At 42.3% G+C, this 22,475-nt stretch overlaps 1 protein-coding gene across 1 annotated transcript in view; it reads right to left on the bottom strand.

The window, feature by feature from the left end:
* The window catches only part of CPA4 (carboxypeptidase A4), a 35,836-nt gene extending 13,370 nt beyond the window's left edge, over positions 1-22,466 (bottom strand). The window contains 8 exon segments of the mRNA XM_082399269.1: positions 771-881; positions 1,658-1,753; positions 3,051-3,152; positions 7,343-7,345; positions 7,347-7,442; positions 8,692-8,814; positions 9,219-9,336; positions 19,297-22,466. Of these exon segments, the coding sequence (XP_082255395.1) occupies positions 771-881; positions 1,658-1,753; positions 3,051-3,152; positions 7,343-7,345; positions 7,347-7,442; positions 8,692-8,814; positions 9,219-9,336; positions 19,297-19,364 (717 nt within the window). The 5' untranslated portion in view covers positions 19,365-22,466.
* Between the last annotated feature and the right edge of the window lie 9 nt (positions 22,467-22,475).

Here is a 22,475-nt window from a genome sequence, read left to right as displayed (position 1 = left end):
TATCCTTGCCTAAAAAATTAACCTGACTCCAATCAAGCATCTAGATCTGACCACAAGTGAATAGGAAATACAGGAGATGAGGGAATAAATTAAATGGCATAGAACAAAGAAGCCATCAGGCAAATTCAGAATGTGACACATTCTACAGGACAATTTACTTGGTTTCTCCAACAATGAATGACATTTTAAAAGATATGTGGGGGGGTGGGGGTGGGTACCACTGTAGAATAAAAAAGCCTGCAGAGCCGTAACAACCAAATGCAGGTACAGACCTTTTTTGGACTCTGATTTCAACAAACTGTCTCAAAAGACAGTTTAAAGATAATTAGGGATATCAGATGATATTAAAGAACTTCCATTAATTTTTTACAGTTGATAGTGGTATATTGTTTGTTGTTTTAATTATCATCAGCTAGAGATGAATACTAAAGAAGTTTTGAATGAAGTAACCTTATGTCTGGGATTTGCTTTAAAATACATCAGGAAAAATGTGTGGGAGGGAAAGAAATGAAAAGAAGATTGGTAAAGTGTTGATAATTGTTCAAGATCCATAATAGGGAGTTCATTAGACTATCCTCTCTAAGAAAAAAATATTCCCTGGTGACTCTCAGCTCAGAGAATGACTGGAAAATGAGACCCCAAGGAAGCTCCTAATGTGCACATTTTGTGGAAGTTTTCTCTAAGGTCATACAACTATTTAGTTGCAAAGCAAGGAATTCAACAAAAAAGTCTTAACTCCAAACCCAGCCTATTCTGTCAGTATTACTCACTTGAGTTTGTGTGTATACATATCCATCAGGATTGGCCACAGTCAACAAGAAAATGTCCATTTTCTCCAAGATGGAGGTGATGGCTGGATCCTTCCCATAGTCAGATACAGTCTAAGCAGAGACAACGAGCTTGTCAGCTGTGCCCTGCAGGCTGGGTTGCTAGGTCTAAGTCCGTGTATCTTCCCCAGATGCCCAACTCCTAGAACAGCATCCACCCTCTGCAGCCTCCCTGCCACCCTCATAGGTGCAGCGCTCTGCAAAGCCCACAGAGCACTTCAAAACCTGGGGAAACATGGTTGCCTGATGACATCAACCTCACTGAGTCCTGGGCTGCCTTGTTTATTCATTCCTTCCAGGGGGCGGGAACAGGGGAGGGGAGAGCTGCCCATCATAATAGTTATTAGGAATCTGAGCAGCCCCCCTCCCCGTGCTAGGGGTAGGGAAGATGGATCCTCCACTTGCACCACCCCTCCTCCACTGGTGCTGGCTTAAAGTAGACTTTCCAGAGGGACATGGAGATAGCATGATGTCCCTGAGGGTCTGGGGGGCCTGAAAGGGACTAAAGGTAAAGCTTACCTGAGCTTTGCTACTGAGAAGGCCCTTCTCCCTTCCTGCGGGACTGACTATGGGTCAGTGTTTTAGGGCCACCTCTGCAGCTCATTAGCTTGCTTGCTGCTATGAATGCACTTTGTCATTTAGCCACAGTGGCCTGACTATGGGGCTCTGATCTTTTGCTTATCCAATCAGAAAAGGCACCCCCCAGCCTATCATGTCTGTGCATAGTGCCTTCCTATCTCATCTCCAGGGTCTAGCTGTGTGGGACGCTGCAGGACAACCTGGGCCCACCAGAATTCTGGGCTAATACAAGGCAACATGTCTTTCTTTACAGTCCAGATCACCGTGGCCTGTGAGATCCACTCCCGGGAATGGATACCTGAATTCAGCCAAATGGTCAGCTGCTGCCTGCCTTCTCCAGTGCTGAACTGTGGGAGGAAAAAGAGTCCAGAAAATGACCCTCCTGCCCGCCTGCGTCTCCGCTCACCTCTCCTCTCCTCTTCCCAGCTAGCCCCTATTCATTTAATCCATTTAAGATCATTCAGAGACCAAATGTCTGAGGGCACCATCCCTTTATCGGGCTTCTTCGTGACTAGGGAGCTTAATTTGCTGGCTGGCAGGGCCCAGTTGCAGCACTGCAGCTCCAGGCAGCTTGAGCCACTCCAAGGTTGGAAGCAAATAGGAAGGGGAAACAATTGCTATTGTGAATTATAATGCCCGTGTGATTAGAGATACTATTACGCCTCTTGAAAGACCTCAAATGGCAGCCCAACAGAGAGAGACACAAAAGTGCATGAACCAGCCTGTTCTACTTGAGGCAATAAACGAAATCAGTTTTAAAATGAGGAATGGAGGGTTCACTATAGCTCTTTGTAAACAGTATGAAATGAATTCTGGCTGCTGCTTTTTAGTGTGGGGCCCCCTTGGGTCAGAGCTTGGTGCTAATGAAGTAAGGGTCTCCATCAGTTGGCAAATAATCTAAATTTATATAGATTATTTTACGGCAACAAGCTCAATGGCAGGTCTTCTCCCACTGGTAATTTCACCATTGCTATAAACCTGGGCTCCTCAGGGCCCGTATGGATTCAAGCGTTTGACAAATTCTAGGCACCATCACTTGTTCCATGGTTTGTATCTCCAAATTCCTTTTTATTCATTTGGCTGGATTATTTATGTAATTTATGTCACTGCCATAAATTCTCTACTTCTTTTGCCAATATAGACCTGAAATCTGTTAGAAATATCTGGAAATTAGGCTTTATGCAGCCAAGGATCATAGACTGGGCTTAAAACTACATCAACCCTAAAATCAGCTTCCTAGATTGCTTTTCCAATAAGGACCCCTAAAAAGCAAAATAGAATTTTTAGGTCCATCCCAATTTGTCTTCATATTTACAGAAGATGGGAATGGAGGGAAAAGACTGTGGCCAATCTGAGAGCTTTCTGGAACACTAACCGCCTCCCACCTCTTCCTGATTCTGCCTTTCAGCCAAAACTTGGAATGGGATGTGCTCCTACTAACTCCTCCCACATTAGGCAGAAGCAGGGGACCCTCTGTCAGACCAAATTCGAACCCGGGTAGATGTATCCTCACCTCACCCTCCTCCCTAAAGTCAAGGAGGTCCTAAAAAGCTGCCTCTTTCAGAGGTGTGAGGGCTGAATCCTGGACACAAGGAACCAGGAGCGTGAGTCCAGTTGGGCCCTTCAAAGTGCATGGGGCCTCACCTTCAGTACATACATTGACCGGTTTTCAAATAAATGCCCAATCTTCACCCTGCTCGCCAAGTCAGGAAAATCTCTGGCAATGCTGTCTATCTCATGGTAAATCTGAACAGTGAAAAAGTAAACACACGGGCATTTTAAAAATTTGTTCAGCTCTGGGTGGGTATATGTGAACGTTATCTTGTTGATCTTAATGATTTTTTACAGTCCCCTAACCTGGGGGTTGTCAATATTACCGGCATGGAATGCTTATTCTTAAGCAACTGCTTAAGAATCCATTTCTACAGTTTTCTAGAGAAAAACACATTTTATTTGTCCACAAAATTATAGTCCATTAAACTAGAGTAGAGAGACTTGTGCAGGTACTGCTCCAACAGTGTGGCCCTTTGCACTATACTAGGCTCAATAATCAGCAAGGGTCCCATTTAGTCAAGGTTCTTAAAAGCACTGCTCTCCAAACTTTTTCATCATTTTTTCCATCAGTTAAAAAAAAAATTCAGCATGCACCCTGAATATATATAATAACACACAAGTATATTATGTACATTATAAAACAAAAAATAGAAACAAAAATTGTTGCATTGCTCAATATCAAAAAAACAAACAACCCAATCCCAAAATGGGCAGAAGACCTAAACAGACATTTCTGCAAAGAAGATATACAGATTGCCAACAAACACATGAAAGAATGCTCAACATCATTAATCATTAGAGAAATGCAAATCAAAACTACAATGAGGTATCACCTCACACCAGTCAGAATGGCCATCGTCAAAAAATCTAGAAACAATAAATGCTGGAGAGGGTGTGGAGAAAAGGGGACTCTCTTGCACTGTTGGTGGGAATGTAAATTGATACAGCCACTATGGAGAACAGTATGGAGGTTCCTTAAAAAACTAAAAATAGAACTACCATACGACCCAGCAATCCCACTGCTGGGCATATATCCTGAGAAAACCATAATTCAAAAAGAGTCATGTACCACAATGTTCACTGCAGCTCTATTTACAATAGCCAGGACATGGAAGCAACCTAAGTGTCTATCAACAGATGAATGGATAAAGAAGATGTGGCACATATATACAATGGAATATTAGTCAGCCATAAAAAGAAATGAAATCGAGTTATTTGTAGTGAGGTGGATGGACCTAAAGTCTGTCATACAGAGCGAAGTAAGTCAGAAAGAGAAAAACAAATACCGTATGCTAACACATATAAATGGAATCTAAAAAAAAAAAAAAAAAAGGTCATGAAGAACCCAGGGGCGAGACAGGAATAAAGATGCAGACCTACTAGAGAATGGACTTGAGGACACGGGGAGGGGGAAGGGTAAGCTGGGACAAAGTGAGAGAGTGGCATGGACATATATACACTACCAAATGTAAAATAGACAGCTAGTGGGAAGCAGCCGCATAGCACAGGGAGATCAGCTCGGTGCTTTGTGACCACCTAGAGGGGAGGGAGGGAGACGCAAGAGGGAAGAGATATGGGGATATATGTATATGTATAACTGATTCACTTTGTTATAAAGCAGAAACTAATACACAATTGTAAAGCAATTATACTCCAATAAAGATGTTTAAAAAAATTGTTGCATTAACAATAAATACAGGACTTCCATGGTGGCGCAGTGGTTAAGAATCCGCCTGCCAATGCAGGGGACACAGGTTCGAGCCCTGGTCCGGGAAGATCCCACATGCTGTGGAGCAACTAAGCCCATGTGCCACAACTACTGAGCCTGCGCTCTAGAGCCCGCAAGCTACAACTGCTGAGCCCACGTGCTGCAACTACTGAAGCCCATGCGCCTAGAGCCCGTGCTCCACAGCAAGAGAAGCCACCGCAATGAGAAGCCCACGCACCGCAACAAAGTGTAACCCCCTCTCACCGCAACTAGAGAAAGCCCACGCACAGCAACAAAGTCCCAATGCAGCCAAAAATAAAAAAATAAATTTATTTTAAAAATAATAATAAATACAAATATATGTAGAAATATAAATAGAAGTTGCAATAGTTTATTTCTCCATCCCAGTGGGCCATCTTGCTTACACCCTGCCATACAAGCACCCCACTTTGGAAATGATTCTTCAAAGGCTTTGAGAGGGCACGTGAAGAGCTGTATAAATCATGGCTACAAATGCTTCCACTTGCTTTCAGTAAAAAAAAAAAAGTTTGATTTAAATGGAGTTCATCCATCTTAGCTGTTCAAACCTTTTGAGGGTTGAAATAAGGAAATAAACAAATTTCTGTTTAGACCTTAAAATTGAAAGAAGGAGCTTTACCAAGAATGAAAATGTGTAATCAATATAGAATAAAATCAAGCTTAAAGGATTTATCAGACTTGCAACCATTACGGCAGATTGAGCAGAAGCAAGAAACTACCTCCCAAATATATAGGCAATCCAGATAAAATACAATGAAAATGAGTCACAGCCAAATTTAAAAGCCAAAAAAAGGAAAAATTGTGGGTGCCAGAAATGAAGAGGGAACAAGCTAACACAGTAAAGGGCAGAAGATGAAGCCCCAGGACCAGATATCTACCTTAGGCACCGAGAGTTTACAGCAACCAGGAATAGGAGCAGAGGGCAATGGACCCGGCCTGGGGCAAGGAGCTGGAACTTGAGAGCTGGGAATTGGTAATTATGGCCATGCAAAGGGCCTGGAAACTCTACCCACTGACCCTAGAACGTCAGATGCCTGCCCTGCGTCATGAGAGGAAAGAGAGTCACCCAGGAAAAGTTAAAACACCAAGCTGTGTCCAGATGAGGGGTGCAAATTCACACTGCCAACATCAGGGGAAAACTTATCCACAAAACTAACAACAATAACAGCAACCACAACAATACACACAAAGGATCTGAAACTAGAAACCCTGGCAGAGACAAACATGAAATTCCCTTTAGAGACCTAAGAAGGCCCAAGTGATTGTGGAATATGAGCTCTTAAAAGCTGTTTCTAAAAAGAACTGAATATGAACAAGTCAGAAGGGAGATGGTACACCAACCCACAGCAAAAGGCCTTGCAGGGAACGATAGATGGCTGTAAGCCAGATGACAATGATACCTAAAGCCAGAGAACAAAAGTGAGTGGATGGGAAAGAGAGGCTCCTGCAGCAGGCAGGTGAGGGGATGGAGTTTCCAGAATCTGGGGTGACATTTGCCACTGGTTAGCTCAGCTAGGGAGTGCCCCATGTTAATGAGGCTAACGACATGGGTTTGATCCCTGTGTGGGCCCTTAGCTCTGCTTTCGTCCATGGCCCTGGACTGAACTCCTAACTTTATCCAGGTGTTTTGCAGCTGTATGTCATTGGTCACAAGAGGGATCAAGGGGCAGTGCGGCTGGAAGTGTACACATTAAACAAAGCTACTGACAATCCTGGGAAAGAAGGAGAAATATTTGGTCAAGCTTTGAAAAAAACCTCATCTAGAAGAAAAATAAGTCAAAATATATGCCTCATGAAAAGCATGCCAAGAACTCTATCTTTGGATATAAAGAACAACATATATTCAGCTATAGGAAGGAGAATACCAATTTAGATTTGGGGTGTGTTCCTGAGTTAGTAGAGAGTTTCCAGACTAAGGAAGAAGACATTGAGGGACCTAAGAAAACCGTATGCTATGTGATTCAGTTCCATTCCAGACCTTCTTGGTTCCTCAAATTCCAATATCATATAAAATTATTCTGCTCTAAATTTCTCATTTGAAGGGTTGGCTTACCTTGAAAGTCAGTAATCTATATAAGTGATTTCTAACTAAACACAGCACCAAAACACATTATGGAATAAATATACGTTATAAGTAGTCATGATAAATGAGTGGAAATATTTGGTTAACCTTGGAAATAATCACTTGTCTATTTGCCTGGGATAAGAAACACTTTAATCTGAGTGAATAAAATACAGGGATTCTGGTGGGGTATAAGAAGGTTGAATTACAAGGACTGGAAATGATTGCAATTATTTCATGGTTTTCTTTGAGGGGTTGCTTAAGAAAAGAACAATGCACATGGGAGAAAATGTTCAGTTTGGGTTTCACTATGCTCTTAGGTGTTGGTGGGAGATAAACAAAGAATTAGAAAAGAATTGAAAAATGGATAACTAATAAGAACCTGCTGTATAAAAAGATAAATAAAATTCTAAAATTAAAAAAAAAAAAAAGAAAAGAATTGAAGTGTACACATTTTAACCCCTCATTGTAGGGGTATTGTGTTAGGGACTAATACCTCCTGGAAGTAAGGAAAGGGGTTACAAAACCCAAAAGGCCAATGACCTTAATCCCAACCTGCTCTGAAATACTTACAGCTTTCCAGGGAATGATAGGCTCTATAGTTGAAGTTATTACTGCTCCGTTCTTGACCTTCATTGTATTGCATTTCCTCATCTTCATTATCTAAAAGGGCCTAAAACAGACATGGCAACATTACAAAGTGATCCTTTGGGCATGGAGCTTCATGCTGGTTCCACCATATCTTGGGACATGTGCTGGCCAAGATGGCAGCACCCTTGGCACACATATCAAGAAGCACAAATGTCAAGGTGTAAAAGGGGGTCTGATTTCTTCCACATATCTATATAATCTTACTTCTTGGAGCCCAATATACAACACCTCATTCAAAACCTACTTACTTCCTGGAAGCAACATATGTGCTATTTGGTTATTCTATACCACAAATTCTCTAGACATCAGTCTGCATCTGGTATCCAGTGCCTCTGAAATACCCAGCTTGGGAAACCATTCAGAAACAAAGAAATTCTTACAACCACTCATACTTTGAAGGTTCCTGGCAGATGTCTGTGACATGTGAGGATGATTAATAAGCTCACAGCTGCTCACACCATCAGGAAACTCCTGGGCCAAATCACCAATTAGTCCACAACCCACCTCAGTGAAGGAGAGAACATGAGCCAGACACTGCCCTGCTGTTCAAATACAGCTCATGAAGCTGTTGTCTGGCTTAGGCAGTGATGTTCCCTCTGCTGGGGGCTGCTGGTGACATTCTCCTTCTCTCAAAGGATGCTTTTTTTTGGCCGCACCGCACAGCACACGGGATCTTAGTTCCCCGACCAGGGATCGAACCCATGTCCCCTGCAGTGGAAGTGTGGGGTCCTAACCACTGGACCGCCGGGGAATTCCCAGAGGATGCTTTTTATGACTGATCTTCAGCACCTCCCCACTGGTGCCCCACCTTCTACCCACCATACACTCTGTTCTTCCCTCCTGACTTCAAATAAGAAAAGGGAGAGGGACTTAATACTTGTGGGGCATCTATGACATACCCGGCACTGTTAGACATTTTATGTACATTTAGCCACTTAATCTTTTCAATAAATCGTATGAAGTAGGTATAACTATTACCGTTTTACTGATGAAGAAACAGAGTCTCAAGAGGTTAACAGCTTGTCCAATGTCACACAGCTAGCAGTTAGCAAAATCAGGATTTGGATCCAGATCTGGCTGGTTTCCTAACCCATGTATGCCCTTTCTAGTACAACATGTTCCTCTAACAAGTCACTGCACTTTACTTCCATATACCTCAATGTCTTCATCTTTTAAATGGAGACGAATAAGACCAGAACTTGAAAATGTCTCAAGTCCACTCTGGCTGCTTGGTCCTATGCAAGACCAGTGAGGGACCTTGGCCTATCCACCTGCAGGTCTTCAACAGTCACCAAGTACTCTAAGCCCTGGGACTTCAGGAAGGATTTGACTGGCTGCAGACTGACAGAAGGGAACAGGACATCCACAGGATGACCAAAGGTAGAGGGAGATTTCTAGAAGTTGAGCTGAAGAGAAAAGAAGTAAAACCAGGTTAAAGGATAGTTCAGGTAAAAGGCACAACGAGCTCATTCTTCTAGAACAACCGCCAAAAGCCTTGGTGATCCCTGAGGGGTTGGATTCTGCACAAGGGCAAACTCTGCCATTTCATAATTTTATCTGGTCAGGTCTGCCCAGCAGGCAATACCTGGCAAAGCCCAAGAAGTAATAAGTCAATGCAGATAGAAAGATGGAGCCCACTGCTGAGGCCTCTCATCTCCCTGGACAGCACTGCTGTGATCTACAGCACTTCTCCCCCACCAACCCTCTCAATTGTATAAAGGCATGTTGACTAATACAGGATTATACACAGAAACTCTTCAGGAATAACAATGCCAGTGCTGCAAGAGTCTTCTCCCACTAAAGTTAATTGATACCGAAGAGAAGAACTAGGTAACTTAAAGTTGTCTGAATTCACTAGCTGACTTAGTTTGCTGATCTCATCTCCATTTCTGACATTAATCCTGAAAACTTGGTCCCTGGAGAAAGGAAAAAAAAAGCAAAAGATAATGGTGAGCTTTCAGCTGGCAAATAAACCCCAGGCCTACTATCCCAGACATAACTGGGCCGAATGAGAGGAAATGGTCTAGTCTTTGGTTATAATGTATAGCCATTAAAAATAAGACTACGTGGCAAATATGAAAAAGTGCTTATGGTATAACTTTAAGGGAAATATTAAGTGAAAGAGCAGGACACAAAATTGTATGTATGCCATGATTGCAAGTATGGAAAAAGCAGATGCATTGGAAGAAAAACAGACAACGGAAATATAGCAAATGCTGACAGTGCTTATGTTCGGGTCATGGGATTATGGATGACTTACTTTTTTCCCCTCGTATCTGTTTTCTGTAATGTGGTCATATTACTTTATAATGAAAAACATATATATTTTGCAGAAAGGAATGTTCCTGAGTTACACGCAAAGCTAACTCAAGACATAAAGAAGCACTTCTTCACTGTCAGGGTCTAGGACTGAAACTCTGGCTGAATGTCCATGCTGGAAAGAGCTAGAAAAGAGAATAGACCTTCCATCCTTGGAGGGTTATTTTTCCTCTTAGCAAAGAGGGGAGAGGCTGGGTGCTCTCCCAGGCCCTTCCAGCTCCAGAACCCTATACAAATGCATGGTGCTGGGGCTGAACTCGGGATTCATCCTCCCTATGGGGCCCGGATAGGGACCAGAAGGGAGCCGGCCAGTCCCGAGTCCCCCTTTGTTGTTTGTCCCGCACTTGTTTCCTATACACCATTTAGCTCCCGCAGCAGCAGCAGGGGTAGAGGCCCCTGAAGTCCTGTGTGTGGGTGGGAGAAGGCCAAGCCTGAAAAGCTGCCTTTGTGCTCTGGGCCGGCTCAGAAAGCCAGGGGAGCCATTAGGCCGTTGCTAGGTGACGGCCGGAATGAATCCACACTCAACGCTGTCACATGCGTCATCCCTTTGACACAAATGAATGCGGGAAAAGCTGCTGGAGAGGGCTGTGGGCTGAAGGACCTGTTGACAGAGAAAATGGTTCTGTCACAGGGAGCTAAACGTGCAGTCACATGTGGCAGATCAGCATCTCCTCATCAGAAAACTGGCTCAATCCGGATGGACTCTCAGAGTTTAACTTTGTTCTGGGAGCTTCTGGGGGATCTCCGTGGGGTCTAGGCTAGCATCAAGGAGGCAAGGTCCACTGCAGAGTTGCTTCTGTTGCAGGTGGCAGGTCTGGAGGAAACGCCATTGATGAAGCCTCACTTTCTCCCAGCTCATCTGGTCTCCACAGGGTTCTGGGAGGTGGGCAGCCAACTGCATCCCATGGGAGCTGCTGAGGCCATGGTGGAGAAGCCACTGGCTGGCGGGTCTCAGCCTGAACCCAACAGCCTTGCTAGATGTTGGACTGCAGCCCTGAAAAGATGGGGAATCAAACCACCATTTCCCTGACAAAGGCAAGCAGCCTTGCAAAAGAAACAGGTTGAAAACAGAAGAGAAATCCTTCCTCCTGGCTGAGTACCAGGACCCATCTGCAGAACTCATGCTCTGTCACAACTCACCCTCAATACCCCAGAAAAAGGGGCGTCTTAAAAATGGGTGTTCTGGAAAGTGCCTGTGCATTGGCATCTCTGTTAGCAAAATGAGGCATCGGTAAAATACAGCACTGACTTGAGTAATCACAAAGAGAAAGAGGAGAGAGAAGGAACAGGAAGAGGAAAAAAAAGAGAAACATAAGAAAAAGGAGCTCTTAAGAGTATGAAAATCATGTTACACATTCATCCACAGCATGTGTTTTAATTCTCCCAAAGTGATAACTTCACAACAGAACTTTCATACTCCTGGGCACTGTTCATGATAAGGGAACACAGTGAATCTAACTGGCCTGGATGATGATTAAAACCACAGTGCATTTCATCATGTCCTAATTAGCCCAGCTCCAAAGGATAAAGACACATCTGCAGCATGCAGAGAGACAGGGCGGAAAGGCTGGTGCAGAATGGAGTCTTTCCCCATCTGTCTCTCCTCCACCTCTCCCTCCTACACATTCTTGGCTCCAGCCTCACTGAAATTCCAAATTCACCATATACTTTTCCCTTCTATGCCTTTGCACATGCTGTTCCCTCTGCCTGGATGTCCAGCCCTTTTCTTTACCTGCCTAGCCAATCTGCCACCCAGGCTTTAGGACCAATTGCCATCACCCACGAGGTTTTCCCCAACCAGAGAAGACAACATTAGCGACAGTCTTCAGATGGTGCTAAAAGCTGGCAGGGCATGGGGAGAATCTTATATTATTCCCATGAACATAAGCCCATCAATATCTAGAAACAGAGAGAACATAAGTGGGTGCCAGGTGAAGGGCAGCCTTTCTCTTGCCCTCACTGTCCTTATCTCTATTTGGAAAATGCCTTCCTGAGAGCGTGGGTGGCGGAACACAACCTATCTCCACCATCTGGAAATCTTTTCACAGACCTTAAGCTCTTTCTGAAGATGGAAGATTGGCCTGGGAAGGGGGACATGTTGAGGTTTGCAGGTTGCCATGTTCACCACTCCTACTCCACACAGGTAGGTGCTCCTACAGCTCTTCTTAACTCTGGTACTCTCCAATACCCAGGGCTGGCCAGCTGCTACCACGCAATGGCTAGTGATCCACTCTCAGTCACCCTCACATGTGTCCCATGTTCTGGACAGTCAATAGTCACCTTGGTGCTGAGCTTCTATCTCTCCCCTTTTTACCATGTGGGCAGCCAAGTGGCCTGTTCTTTGTGCCTTTCTCACCTGCATCCCCAGCCAGGCTTAGAAGCCACCACAAGAGATGACTTCACAGAACTCTTAAATGCCAACCAGTTACTGCTGATGTTACAAGTTCTGCAACTACTTCCAGTTCTATGCTTGCTGTGCACCTTTAGGCATCCTGGTCACCGTCTTATCCTTAAGATGAGTGAAGCCCAGGACAGAAGACACCAGCAGAGTGAGAGAGACTGGGGAGGTAGGCGAGTTAGATGAAATGAACGGAGACTGGGGGGTGCAGTGGGGGGAGAAACCATCATCTTCATCTGCATCAGCACTGTTCCCCCTCCAAGCCAACCTGCATCCTGGCTTCCCAACCACTTGAATGCTCAGAGGCCAGCTTCCTCTTGCTCTAAATGTTCACCAAGCTGGCTGCCTAGGCCGTGTCTGTGGACCTCAGGAAGAATTCCTCCACCTTTGCTGGGTTCCCTATTATGAGGCAAGAACAGATTTGGGGGTAAGGATGACACTATTGGTTATAACCATCTGCAATTTGCTCAGGCACACAGCCCTTTCTGTGCAAGCGCCTATGGTGAGCACTCCAGAGCTCAGCCAAGAAGCCTCAACCCAGGTGTCCGCTGCATTATAAGAGAAGTCTGAATCCTGAGAAAGAAAGATTTTTCAGCCACGTGAATAGGAGCAGCGAGAGCCTGAGAGCTCTATGCATCAGCCCACATGGCAGCAAGGGTAGTTATTACACACTTACTGCTGAGCTGCCTGGGGAAAAATCTCCTTCCCTGACCACCTGCTATGCCTAAACCCTCTGAGCCATTTGGCAGTAGAGACCAGGTGTGAACGGAAGTCATCGCCATAAAAATTACTCAATCACATATAAGTAATTACCTCAATAAACAATCCCAAAGTCCCTTTAGCCAGATAGTATAATGGAGAGTAAACTAACAGATATAGACAGGTCAGTGAGATACAGGATTCTATCTGGAGATTAACTTGTGTTATAACAAAAGCATATGGGTTTTGCTCCAACTCCCCTGCTTACCAGCCAAGTGGCCTTGGCCAGGATTCTTAACCTTTTTTTTTTTCTAATAGATTTTTATTGGAGTATAATTGCTCCACAGTACTGTGTTAGTTTCTGTTGTACAACAGAGTGAATCAGCCATATGCATACATATATCTCCATATCCCCTCCCTCTTGCATCTCCCTCCCACCCTCCCTATCCCACCCCTCTAGGTCGTCGCAAAGCACCGAGCTGATCTCCCTGTGCTATGCAGCAGCTTCCCACTAGCTAGCTATTTTACATTTGGTAGTGTATATATGTCGCTGCTACTATCACTTCGCCTCAGCTTCGCCCTCCCCCTCTGTGTCCTCAAGTCAATTCTCTATGTCTACATCTTTACTCCTGCCCTGCCCAAAGGTTCATCAGTACAATTTTTCTTTTTTTTAGATTCCATATATATATGTGTTAGCATATGGTATTTGTTTTTCTCTTACTTCACTCTGTATGACAGACTCCAGGTCCAGCCACCTCACTACAAATAACTCAATTTCATTTCTGTTTATGGCTGAGTAATATTCCATTGTATGTATGTGCCACGTCTTCTTTATCCATTCATCTGTTGATGGACATTTAGGTTGCTTCCATGTCCTGGCTATTGTAAATAGTGCTGCAATTAACATTGTGGTACATGTCTCTTTTTGAATTATGGTTTTCTCAGGGTAGATGCCCAGGAGTGGGATTGCTGGATCATATGGTAGTTCTATTTTTAGTTTTTTAAGGAACCTCCATACTGTTCTCCATAGTGGTTGTATCAATTTACATTCCCACCAACAGTGCAGGAGGGTTCCTTTTTCACCACACCCTTTCCAGCATTAATTGTTTCTAGATTTTTTGATAATGGCCATTTTGACGGGTGGGAGGTGATACCTCATTGTAGTTTTGAGTTGTATTTCTCTAATAATTAGTGATGTTGAGCATCTTTTCATGAGCCTCTTGGCCATCTGTATGTCTTCTTTGGTGAAATGTCTACTTAGTTCTTCCACCCATTTTTTTACTGGATTATTTTTTTTTTTGATATTGAGCACCATGAGCTGTTTGTATATTTTGGAGATTAATCCTTTGTCCATTGTTTCACGTGCAGATATTTTCTCCCATTCTGAGAGATGTCTTTTCGTCTTGTTTATGGTTTCCTTTGTTGTGAAAAAGCTTTTAAGTTTCATTAGGTCCCATTTGTTTTATTTTTGTTTTTATTTTCATTACTCTAGGAGGAGGGTCAAAAAAGATCTTGCCGTGGTTTATGTCAAAGAGTGTTTTTCCTATGTTTTCCTCTAAGAGTTTTATAGTGTCTGGTCTTACATTTAGGTCTTTAATCCATTTGGAGTTTATTTTTGTGTATGGTGTTAGGTAGTGTTCTGATTTCATTCTTTTACATGTAGCTGTCCAGTTTTCCCAGCACCATTTATTGAAGAGGCTGTCTTTTCTCCATTGCATGTTCTCGCCTCCTTTGTTGTAAATTAGGTGACCATATGTGTGTGGGTCTATCTCTGGGCTTTCTATCCTGTACCATTGATCTATATTTCTGTTTTTGTGCCAGTACCATACTGTCTCGATTACTGTAGCTTTGTAGTATAGTTTGAAGTCAGGGAACCTGATTCCTCCAGCTCCGTTTTTCTTTCTCAAGATTGCTTTTGCTATTTGGGGTCTTTTGTGTTTCCACGAGTTGTAAAATTTTTTCTTCTAATTCTGTGAAGAATGCCATTGGTAGCTTGATAGGGATTGCATTGAATCTGTAGATTGCTTTGGGTAGTAAAATCATTTTCACAATATTGATTCTTCCAATCCAAGAACATGGTATATTTCTCCATCTGTTTATGTCATCTTTGATTTCTTTCATCAGTGTTTTATAGTTTTCTGAGTACAAGTCTTTCACCTCCTTATGTAGGTTTATTCCTAGGTATTTTATTCTTTTTGTTGTGATGGTAAATGGGATTGTTTCCTCGATTTCTCTTTCTGATTTTTTGTTGTAAGTGTATAGGAATGCCAGAGATTTCTGTGTATTAATTTTGTATCCTGCAAGCTTACCATATTCCTTGATTAGTTCTAGTAGTTTTCTGGTGGCATCTTTAGGATTCTCTATGTATAGTATCATGTCATCTGCAAACAGTGACAGTTTTACTTCTTCTTTTCCAATTTGTATTCCTTTTATTTCTTTTTCTTCTCCAATTGCCATGGCTAGGACCTCCAAAACTATGTTTAATAATAGTGGCGAGAGACATCCTTGTCTTGTTCCTGATCTTAGTGGAAATGCTTTCAGTTTTTCACCACTGAGTATGATGTTTGCTGTGGGTTTGTCATATATGGCCTTTATCATGTTGAGGTAGGTTCCCTCTATGCCCATTTTCTGGAGAGTTTTTATCATAAATGGGTGTTGAATTTTGTCAAAAGCTTTTTCTGCATCTACTGAGATGATCATATGGTTTTTATTCCTTAATTTGTTAATATAGTGTATCACACTGATTGATTTGCATATACTGAAGAATCCTTGCATCCCTGGGATAAATCCCACTTGATCATGGTGTATGATCCTTTTAATATGTTGTTGGATTCTGTTTGCTAGTATTTTGTTCAGGATTTTTGCATCTATGTTCATCAGTGATATCGATCTATAATTTTCTTTTTTTGTGATATCGTTTTCTGGCTTTGGTATCAGGGTGATGGTGGCTTCATAGAATGAATTTGGGAGTGCTCCTCCCTCTGCAATTTTTTGAGTTTGAGAAGGATCAGTGTTAGCTCTTCTCTAAATGTTTGGTAGAATTCGCCTGTGAAGCCATCTGGTCCTGGACTTTTGCTTGTTGGAAGATTTTTAATTACAGTTTCAATTTCATTACTTGTGATAGGTCTGTTTATATTTTCTAATTCTTCCTGGTCTAGTCTTGGAAAATTGTACCTTTCCAAGAATTTGTCCATTTCTTCGTGGTTGTCCATTTTATTGGCATATAAAAATATATGGCATATAGTTGTTTGTAGTAGTCTCTTATAATCCTTTGTATTTCTGTGGTGTCAGCTGTGATTTCTCCTTTTTCATTTCTAATTTTATTGATTTGCGTCCTCTCCCTTTTTTTCCTGATGAGTCTGGCTAAGGGTTTATCAATTTTGTTTATCTTCTCAAAGAACCAGCTTTTAGTTTTATTGATCTTTGTTATTGTTTTCTTCATTTCTTTTTCATTTATTTCTGCTCTGATCTTTATTTCCTTCCTTCTACTGACTTTGGGTTTTCTTTGTTCTTCTTTCTCTACTTGCTTTAGGTGTAGGGTTGGATTGTTTATTTGAGATTTTTCTTGTTTCCTGAGGTGAGACTGAATTGCTATAAACTTCCCTCTTAGAACTGCTTTTGCTGCGTCCCATAGGTTTTGGGTCATCGTGTTTTCATTGTCATTTGTTTCTATGTATTTTTTTATTTCTTCTTTGATTTCTTCAGTGATCTCTTGGTTATCTAGTAGTGCACTGTTTAGCCTCCATGTATCTGTGTTTTTTTCAGTTTTCTTCCTGTAATTGATTTCCAATCTCATAGCATTGTTGTCAGAAAAGATGCTTGACACGATTTCAATTTTCTTAAATTTTCCGAGGCTTGATTTGTGACCCAAGATGTGATCTATCCTGGAGAATGTTCCATGTGCACTTGAGAAGAAAGTGTATTCTGCCACTTTCAGGTGGAATGTTCTATAAATATCAATTAAATCTGTCTGGTCTATTATGTCATTTAAAGCTTGTGTTTCCTTATTTATTTTCTGTTTGGATGATCTGTCCATTGGTGTAAGTGGGGTGTTAAAGTCCCCTACTATTATTGTGTTACTGTCAATTTCCCCTTTCATGGTTGTTAGCATTTGCTTTATGTATTGAGGTACTCCTACGTTGGGTGCATAAACATTTATAATTGTTACATCTTCTTGGATTGATCCCTTGATCATTTTATAGTGTCCTTCCTTACCTCTTGTAAGGTCTTTATTTTAAGGTCTATTTTATCTGATACAAGTATTGCTACTCCAGCTTTCTTTTGATTTCCATTTGTATGGAATATCTTTTTCCATCCCCTCACTTTCAGTCTGTATGTATCCCTAGGTCTGAAGTGGTTCTCTTGTAGACAGCATATATATGGGTCTTGTTTTTGTATCCATTCAGCCAGTCTGTGTCTTTTGGTTGGGGCATTTAATCCATTTACATTCAAGGTTATTATCGATATGTATGTTCCTATTACCGTTTTCTTAATTGTTTTGGGATTGTTTTTGTGGGTCTTTTTCTTCTCTTGTGTTTCCCGCCTAGAGAAGTTTCTTTAGCATTTGTTGTAAAGCTGGTTTGGTCGTGCTGAATTCTCTTAGGTTTTGCTTGTCTGAAAAGCTTTTGATTTCTCCATCAAATCTGAATGAGATCCTTGCTGGGTAGAGTAATCTTGGTTGTAGGTTTTTCTCTTTCGTCACTTTAAGTATATCTTGTCAATCCATTCTGGCCTGCAGAGTTTCTGCTGAAAAATCAGCTGATAACCTTATGGGGATTCCTTTGTATGTTATTTTTCATTTTTCCCTTGCTGCTTTTAATATTTTTTTCTTTGAATTTAATTTTTGTTAGTTTGATTAACATGTGTCTTGGTGTGTTTCTCCTAGGGTTTATCCTGTACGGGACTCTCTTTGTTTCCTGGACTTGGGTGACTATTTCCCTTCCCATGTTAGGGAAGTTTTTCACTATAATCTCTTCAAATATTTTCTCAGACCCTTTTTTCTTCTTCTTCTTCTGGGACCCCTATAATTTGAATGTTGGTGCGTTTAGTGTTGTCCCAGAGGTCTCTGAGATTGTCTTCAATTCTTTTCATTCTTTTTTCTTTATTCTGCTCCTCAGCAGTTATTTCCACCATTATGTCTTCCAGCTCACTTATTTGTTCTTCTGCCTCAGTTATTCTGTTATTGATTCCTTCTAGTGTATTTTTCATTTCAGTTATTGTGTTGTTCATCTCTGTTTGTTTGTTCTTAGTTCTTCTAGGTCTTTGTTAAACATTTCTTATATTTTCTCAATCCGTGCCTCCATTCTATTTCCGAGATTCTGGATCATCTTTACTATCATTACTCTGAATTCTTTTTCAGGTAGAGTGCCAATTTCCTCTTCATTTATTTGGTCTTGTAGGATTTTACCTTGCTCCTTCATCTGTGACTTATTCTTTTGCTGTCTCTTTTGTTGTTGTTGTTGTTGAGTGGGATTGTGTTCCTGTCTTACTGGCTGTTTGGCCTGAGGCTTCCAACACTGGAATTTGTAGGCTGTTGGGTAGAGCTGGGTCTTGGTGCTGACATGAGGACCTCTGGGAGACCTCACTCCAATGAATATTCCCTGGGAACTGAGGATCTCTGTTAGTCCAGTGGTTCAGACTCGGAGCTCCCACTGCAGGAGCTTCGGCCCGACCCCCAGCCATTCGCTTGGGGGTTCCTCCCATCTTCTTGGGCGTCAAGGTCCCCCACCGGTGTCTGGCAGGTGCCCTAGTTGTGGGGAGAAATGTACTCCGTGTCTTCCCACACTGCCATCTTGACTCCATCCCCCCCAATCTTCTAGTAGGGTACCATGCCATCCTTTCATCTCTCCTACCTCCCAAATGTCCTCTCCTTTGCAAACCTCAAGGCATTCTGTGTGGAGCACGTGTGCATGTGTGTGCACACACATGCACACACACACAGAATGTACAGGTGTATCCTTGCATGTCACTTTTCATAGTTAAGGCTAGGCAAGACCTATCAAATCTCCATATGCCAAATGCTGACGAGAAAGCTCCACCAAACCTTAACCATTAATAGAGAGGTGAAGCCAAAAAGCCTATGACCCAGGCTTTCCCTTAAGCATGGCAGAAATTGAAACAATTTCTGGTAATTCTTAGTAATTCATAATATAGGAGTAAGAAAGTAGGAATGCCTGAAACTGACCTTACAAATAAGAACTAGGAAGGAAAAGAATTGGCAGGAATTAGGGAGCTGGGGAGGGACTGTGGAGACCACCTAGTCCTGATATCACAGACGAAGCTGAGCCTGAGAGAGAAGTAATTGACCCAGGATGACACAAGGGCAAAGCTGGGACTGGAGTCCAGGTCTTCCTTCCCAACACCATACCATTTGAGGTATAATCGGCCATTCATTTCCAAATCCATTTGGTTCCCATATCTCTGAACTAACCAAGTAATAATAAGTCCAAAAGGAACTTACCCAAAAAACTTTTCTTGGCCACAGATGCTGGACCCAATAAGGTCCCCAAAGAACAGTATCCACTTCATGTCCCAAGGGTGTCAGTCATAGAGTGGCTGAGTCAAGCTGTATTTATAAGGAGTCTGAGGCAGTCTCATGTCCTCAAAAATGCTAATGTGATTCCCAAGCACCCCTGAAACTCTGACAGTACGTCAGATGACTCTTCCATTCCTTTTGAGTGATAAAAGCCAAGCCTCTTGATTTACAAGGTCAGGAACTTGCTCCTCAGGCTGGAAAAGTCTGTGCTAAAGGTGCTATAATGCTCATCACTTGGTATTTAAATAGTGTCTTCTGAGTAAATACGCAAGTCCCATAGTGCTGGATAGAATTTATACTGATAGAGGAGGACAGATTATAAACCCGAGATGAAGTTACCTCTAGAGTAAAAATAAATAAGTAAAGACTATCAAAGAAACCCCAAGCCAACTCCAAGACCACACACTTCACACACTTGACAAGTCCTTCTCTGGTGACAGCAGGTCATGATGAAAGTTTGTGGCTTCTGTTATGAATCTGACACCTAATTCTTATGACTCCACTAAAAAGGCAGAAATATATGAGGTAAATGGTATAGGAGGAATGTGTTTGTCTGAATAAATTATCAGTTTTCCTTGAAATCTGAGCTAAAGGTAAGGTTTAATGGTATTATTAATAATAAGACTTTCTTGCATTTACTAGATTCTGAGTCTGGTGTCCTTTCCACCAAGTCACAGCAGAACAAATGGAAGACACTCATGATCTCCATGACTTCTTCAAGGACTCTGGGGCCTTTCAGTCTGTCCTAGGTGCCCCAAATCCCACAAGCCTCTCCCACCCTACTGTCCCCACCAACTATATACTTTCTGCACTTTCTCAAGGGGAGTAGATTCAACCAAGGGTCATGGTTGAGAGTGTTAAAGAGATGTTATTCTGACACTTGTTACAACTGTAAGGAAGACTTTATTCAAGATACAATAGGAGAGAGTAATTGTGTTCAACTTCAAATACAGTAAAGATAGCAGAGCAAGGGGATCAGTGGATGGAAAACTGTTAAGAGGAGACATCAGGGTAGGGGGGATTCTTGCTTAACTGGCCTAATAGATTCTTGCTAAAGGCAGGCCAAGGACTTAGACGTCAATGGTGGAGGATGAGGAACTCGATCAGATGTCAAGGATTGGGGGATTACTTAGCAGGATTCTTTGCTAAGACTGACTTAGGGCCCAAGGACAAGGCTAGTAGAAAAGAGGGCTCAGGGAAGCCTGTCCAAGGTTTGGTCAAGAAGAGTCTTTGTCAGGAGTTGTGGAGCCGGGGGCCTCTATCAGGGCTCTTTTGTCCTTCCAACACTGGAACTGAACTCCTAGGCCCACCTTGGTCTATCACAAAGGCTGGGCTGTACTTCACCATGATAGATTTCAGCTTTGAAATTAGTAAAAAGAGAAGCTGAGACCTGAATCTGCAAGAAATGTGAACTAAAGAATCAAGTACCCAGAATTCTAGGCAAGCTGAAATTCACTTCCCACCCTTTTCTCCCAGGGAAACCATCAACGTGAAGAAAATGTAAATCTCTAATGGAAGCCAATGTCTAAAGAGAAATTGTAATGGAATCTGAGACCCAGACTTGATGGGGCAGCCTGGAGGAAGGAGCATCATTGGTTTGCATCTCCACTAGTTTTTATGATGCAGCATACCAGAAACGGAAAAGCAGAAGGCAACATGGAATCAGAGGATACAGCACCTAGCGTGTTACTTAGCACAATGCAGTTGCTTAATTACTATTTACTGAATAAATAAACTCGAAAGTCCCTTTCTAGCTCTAAGATGCTACTCTATTAAGATGAAGGAACTGACACATGCCACAACATGGGTGAATCTCGAAAACATTATGCTAAGTGAAATAAGCCAGTCACAAAAGGACAAATACTATATGATTCCATTTATATATGGTACCTAGAATAGGCAAATTCATAGAGACAGAAAGAGCATAGAATTACCATGGGCTAGAGAGAGGGAGAACAGGGACTTATTGCTTAAGGGGTACAGAGTTTCAGTTTGGGACGGTGGAAAATTTCTGGAGATGGATGGTGATGATTGCACAACATTGTGAATGTACTTAATGCCACTGAATTGTACACTCAAAATGGTTAAAATCATTTTATGGTATGTATATTTCACCACAATTTTTTTTTAATTTTTAAAGGATGTTGGTAGCATTTTGCTTAAAATGGGATTAAAAAGATAAAGGGGTACAGCTCAGTGAGTGCTCAGTGTAATGAGTACAGCTCATTAATCAAAGATATAATGCTCCTATATCAGGATTAGAAAAAGGAATAATCAGGGGCTTCCCTGGCGGCTCAGTAGTTAAGAAGCCACCTGCCAATGCAGGGGACACGGGTTCGAGCCCTGGTCCGGGAAGATCTCACATGCCGCGGAGCAATTAAGTCTGTGCGTCACAACTATTGATGCTGTGCTCTAGAGCCCATGAGCCACAACTACTGAAGCCTGCGCGCCTAGAGCCAGTGCTCTGCAACAAGAGAAGCCACCTCAATGAGAAGCCCATGCACCGCAATGAAGAGTAGCCCCCGCTCGCTGCAACTCGAGAAAGCCCACGCGCAGCAACGAAAACCCAATGTAGCCAAAAATAAATTAATTAATTAAATAAGTTTAAGGAAAAAAATTACATATCTTTAAAAAAAAAAAAAAGAAAAGAAAAAGGAATAATCACAATGCAGGGGCTTCCCTGGTGGTGCAGTGGTTATGAAGCCGCCTGCCAATGCAGGGGACACAGGTTTGAGCCCTAGTCTGGGAAGATCCCACATGCTGCGGAGCAACTAAGCCCATGTGACACAACTACTGAGCCTGTGCTCTAGAGCCTGTGAGCCACAACTACTGAGCCCGCGTGCCACAACTACTGAAGCCCGTGAGCCTAGAGCCTGTGCTCTGCAACAAGAGAAGCCACTGCAATGAGAAGCCCGCGCACCACAACAAAGAGCAGCCCCCACTCACTGCAGCTAGAGAAAGCCTGCGCACAGCACTGAAGACCCAATGCAGCCAAAATAAATAAATAAATAATAAATAAATAAATTTATTTTAAAAAAAATAATAAATAATCATAACCCAACTTTGCTTCAAACCAAAGAGCTTTTAATGGTGTTTATTCCCAA

This window comes from Balaenoptera borealis, assembly GCF_965194805.1.
Source record: "Balaenoptera borealis genome assembly, chromosome: 7".
In the NCBI taxonomy this organism is placed as follows: domain Eukaryota; kingdom Metazoa; phylum Chordata; class Mammalia; order Artiodactyla; family Balaenopteridae; genus Balaenoptera; species Balaenoptera borealis.
This window is presented reverse-complemented; position numbering and strand designations above follow the sequence as displayed.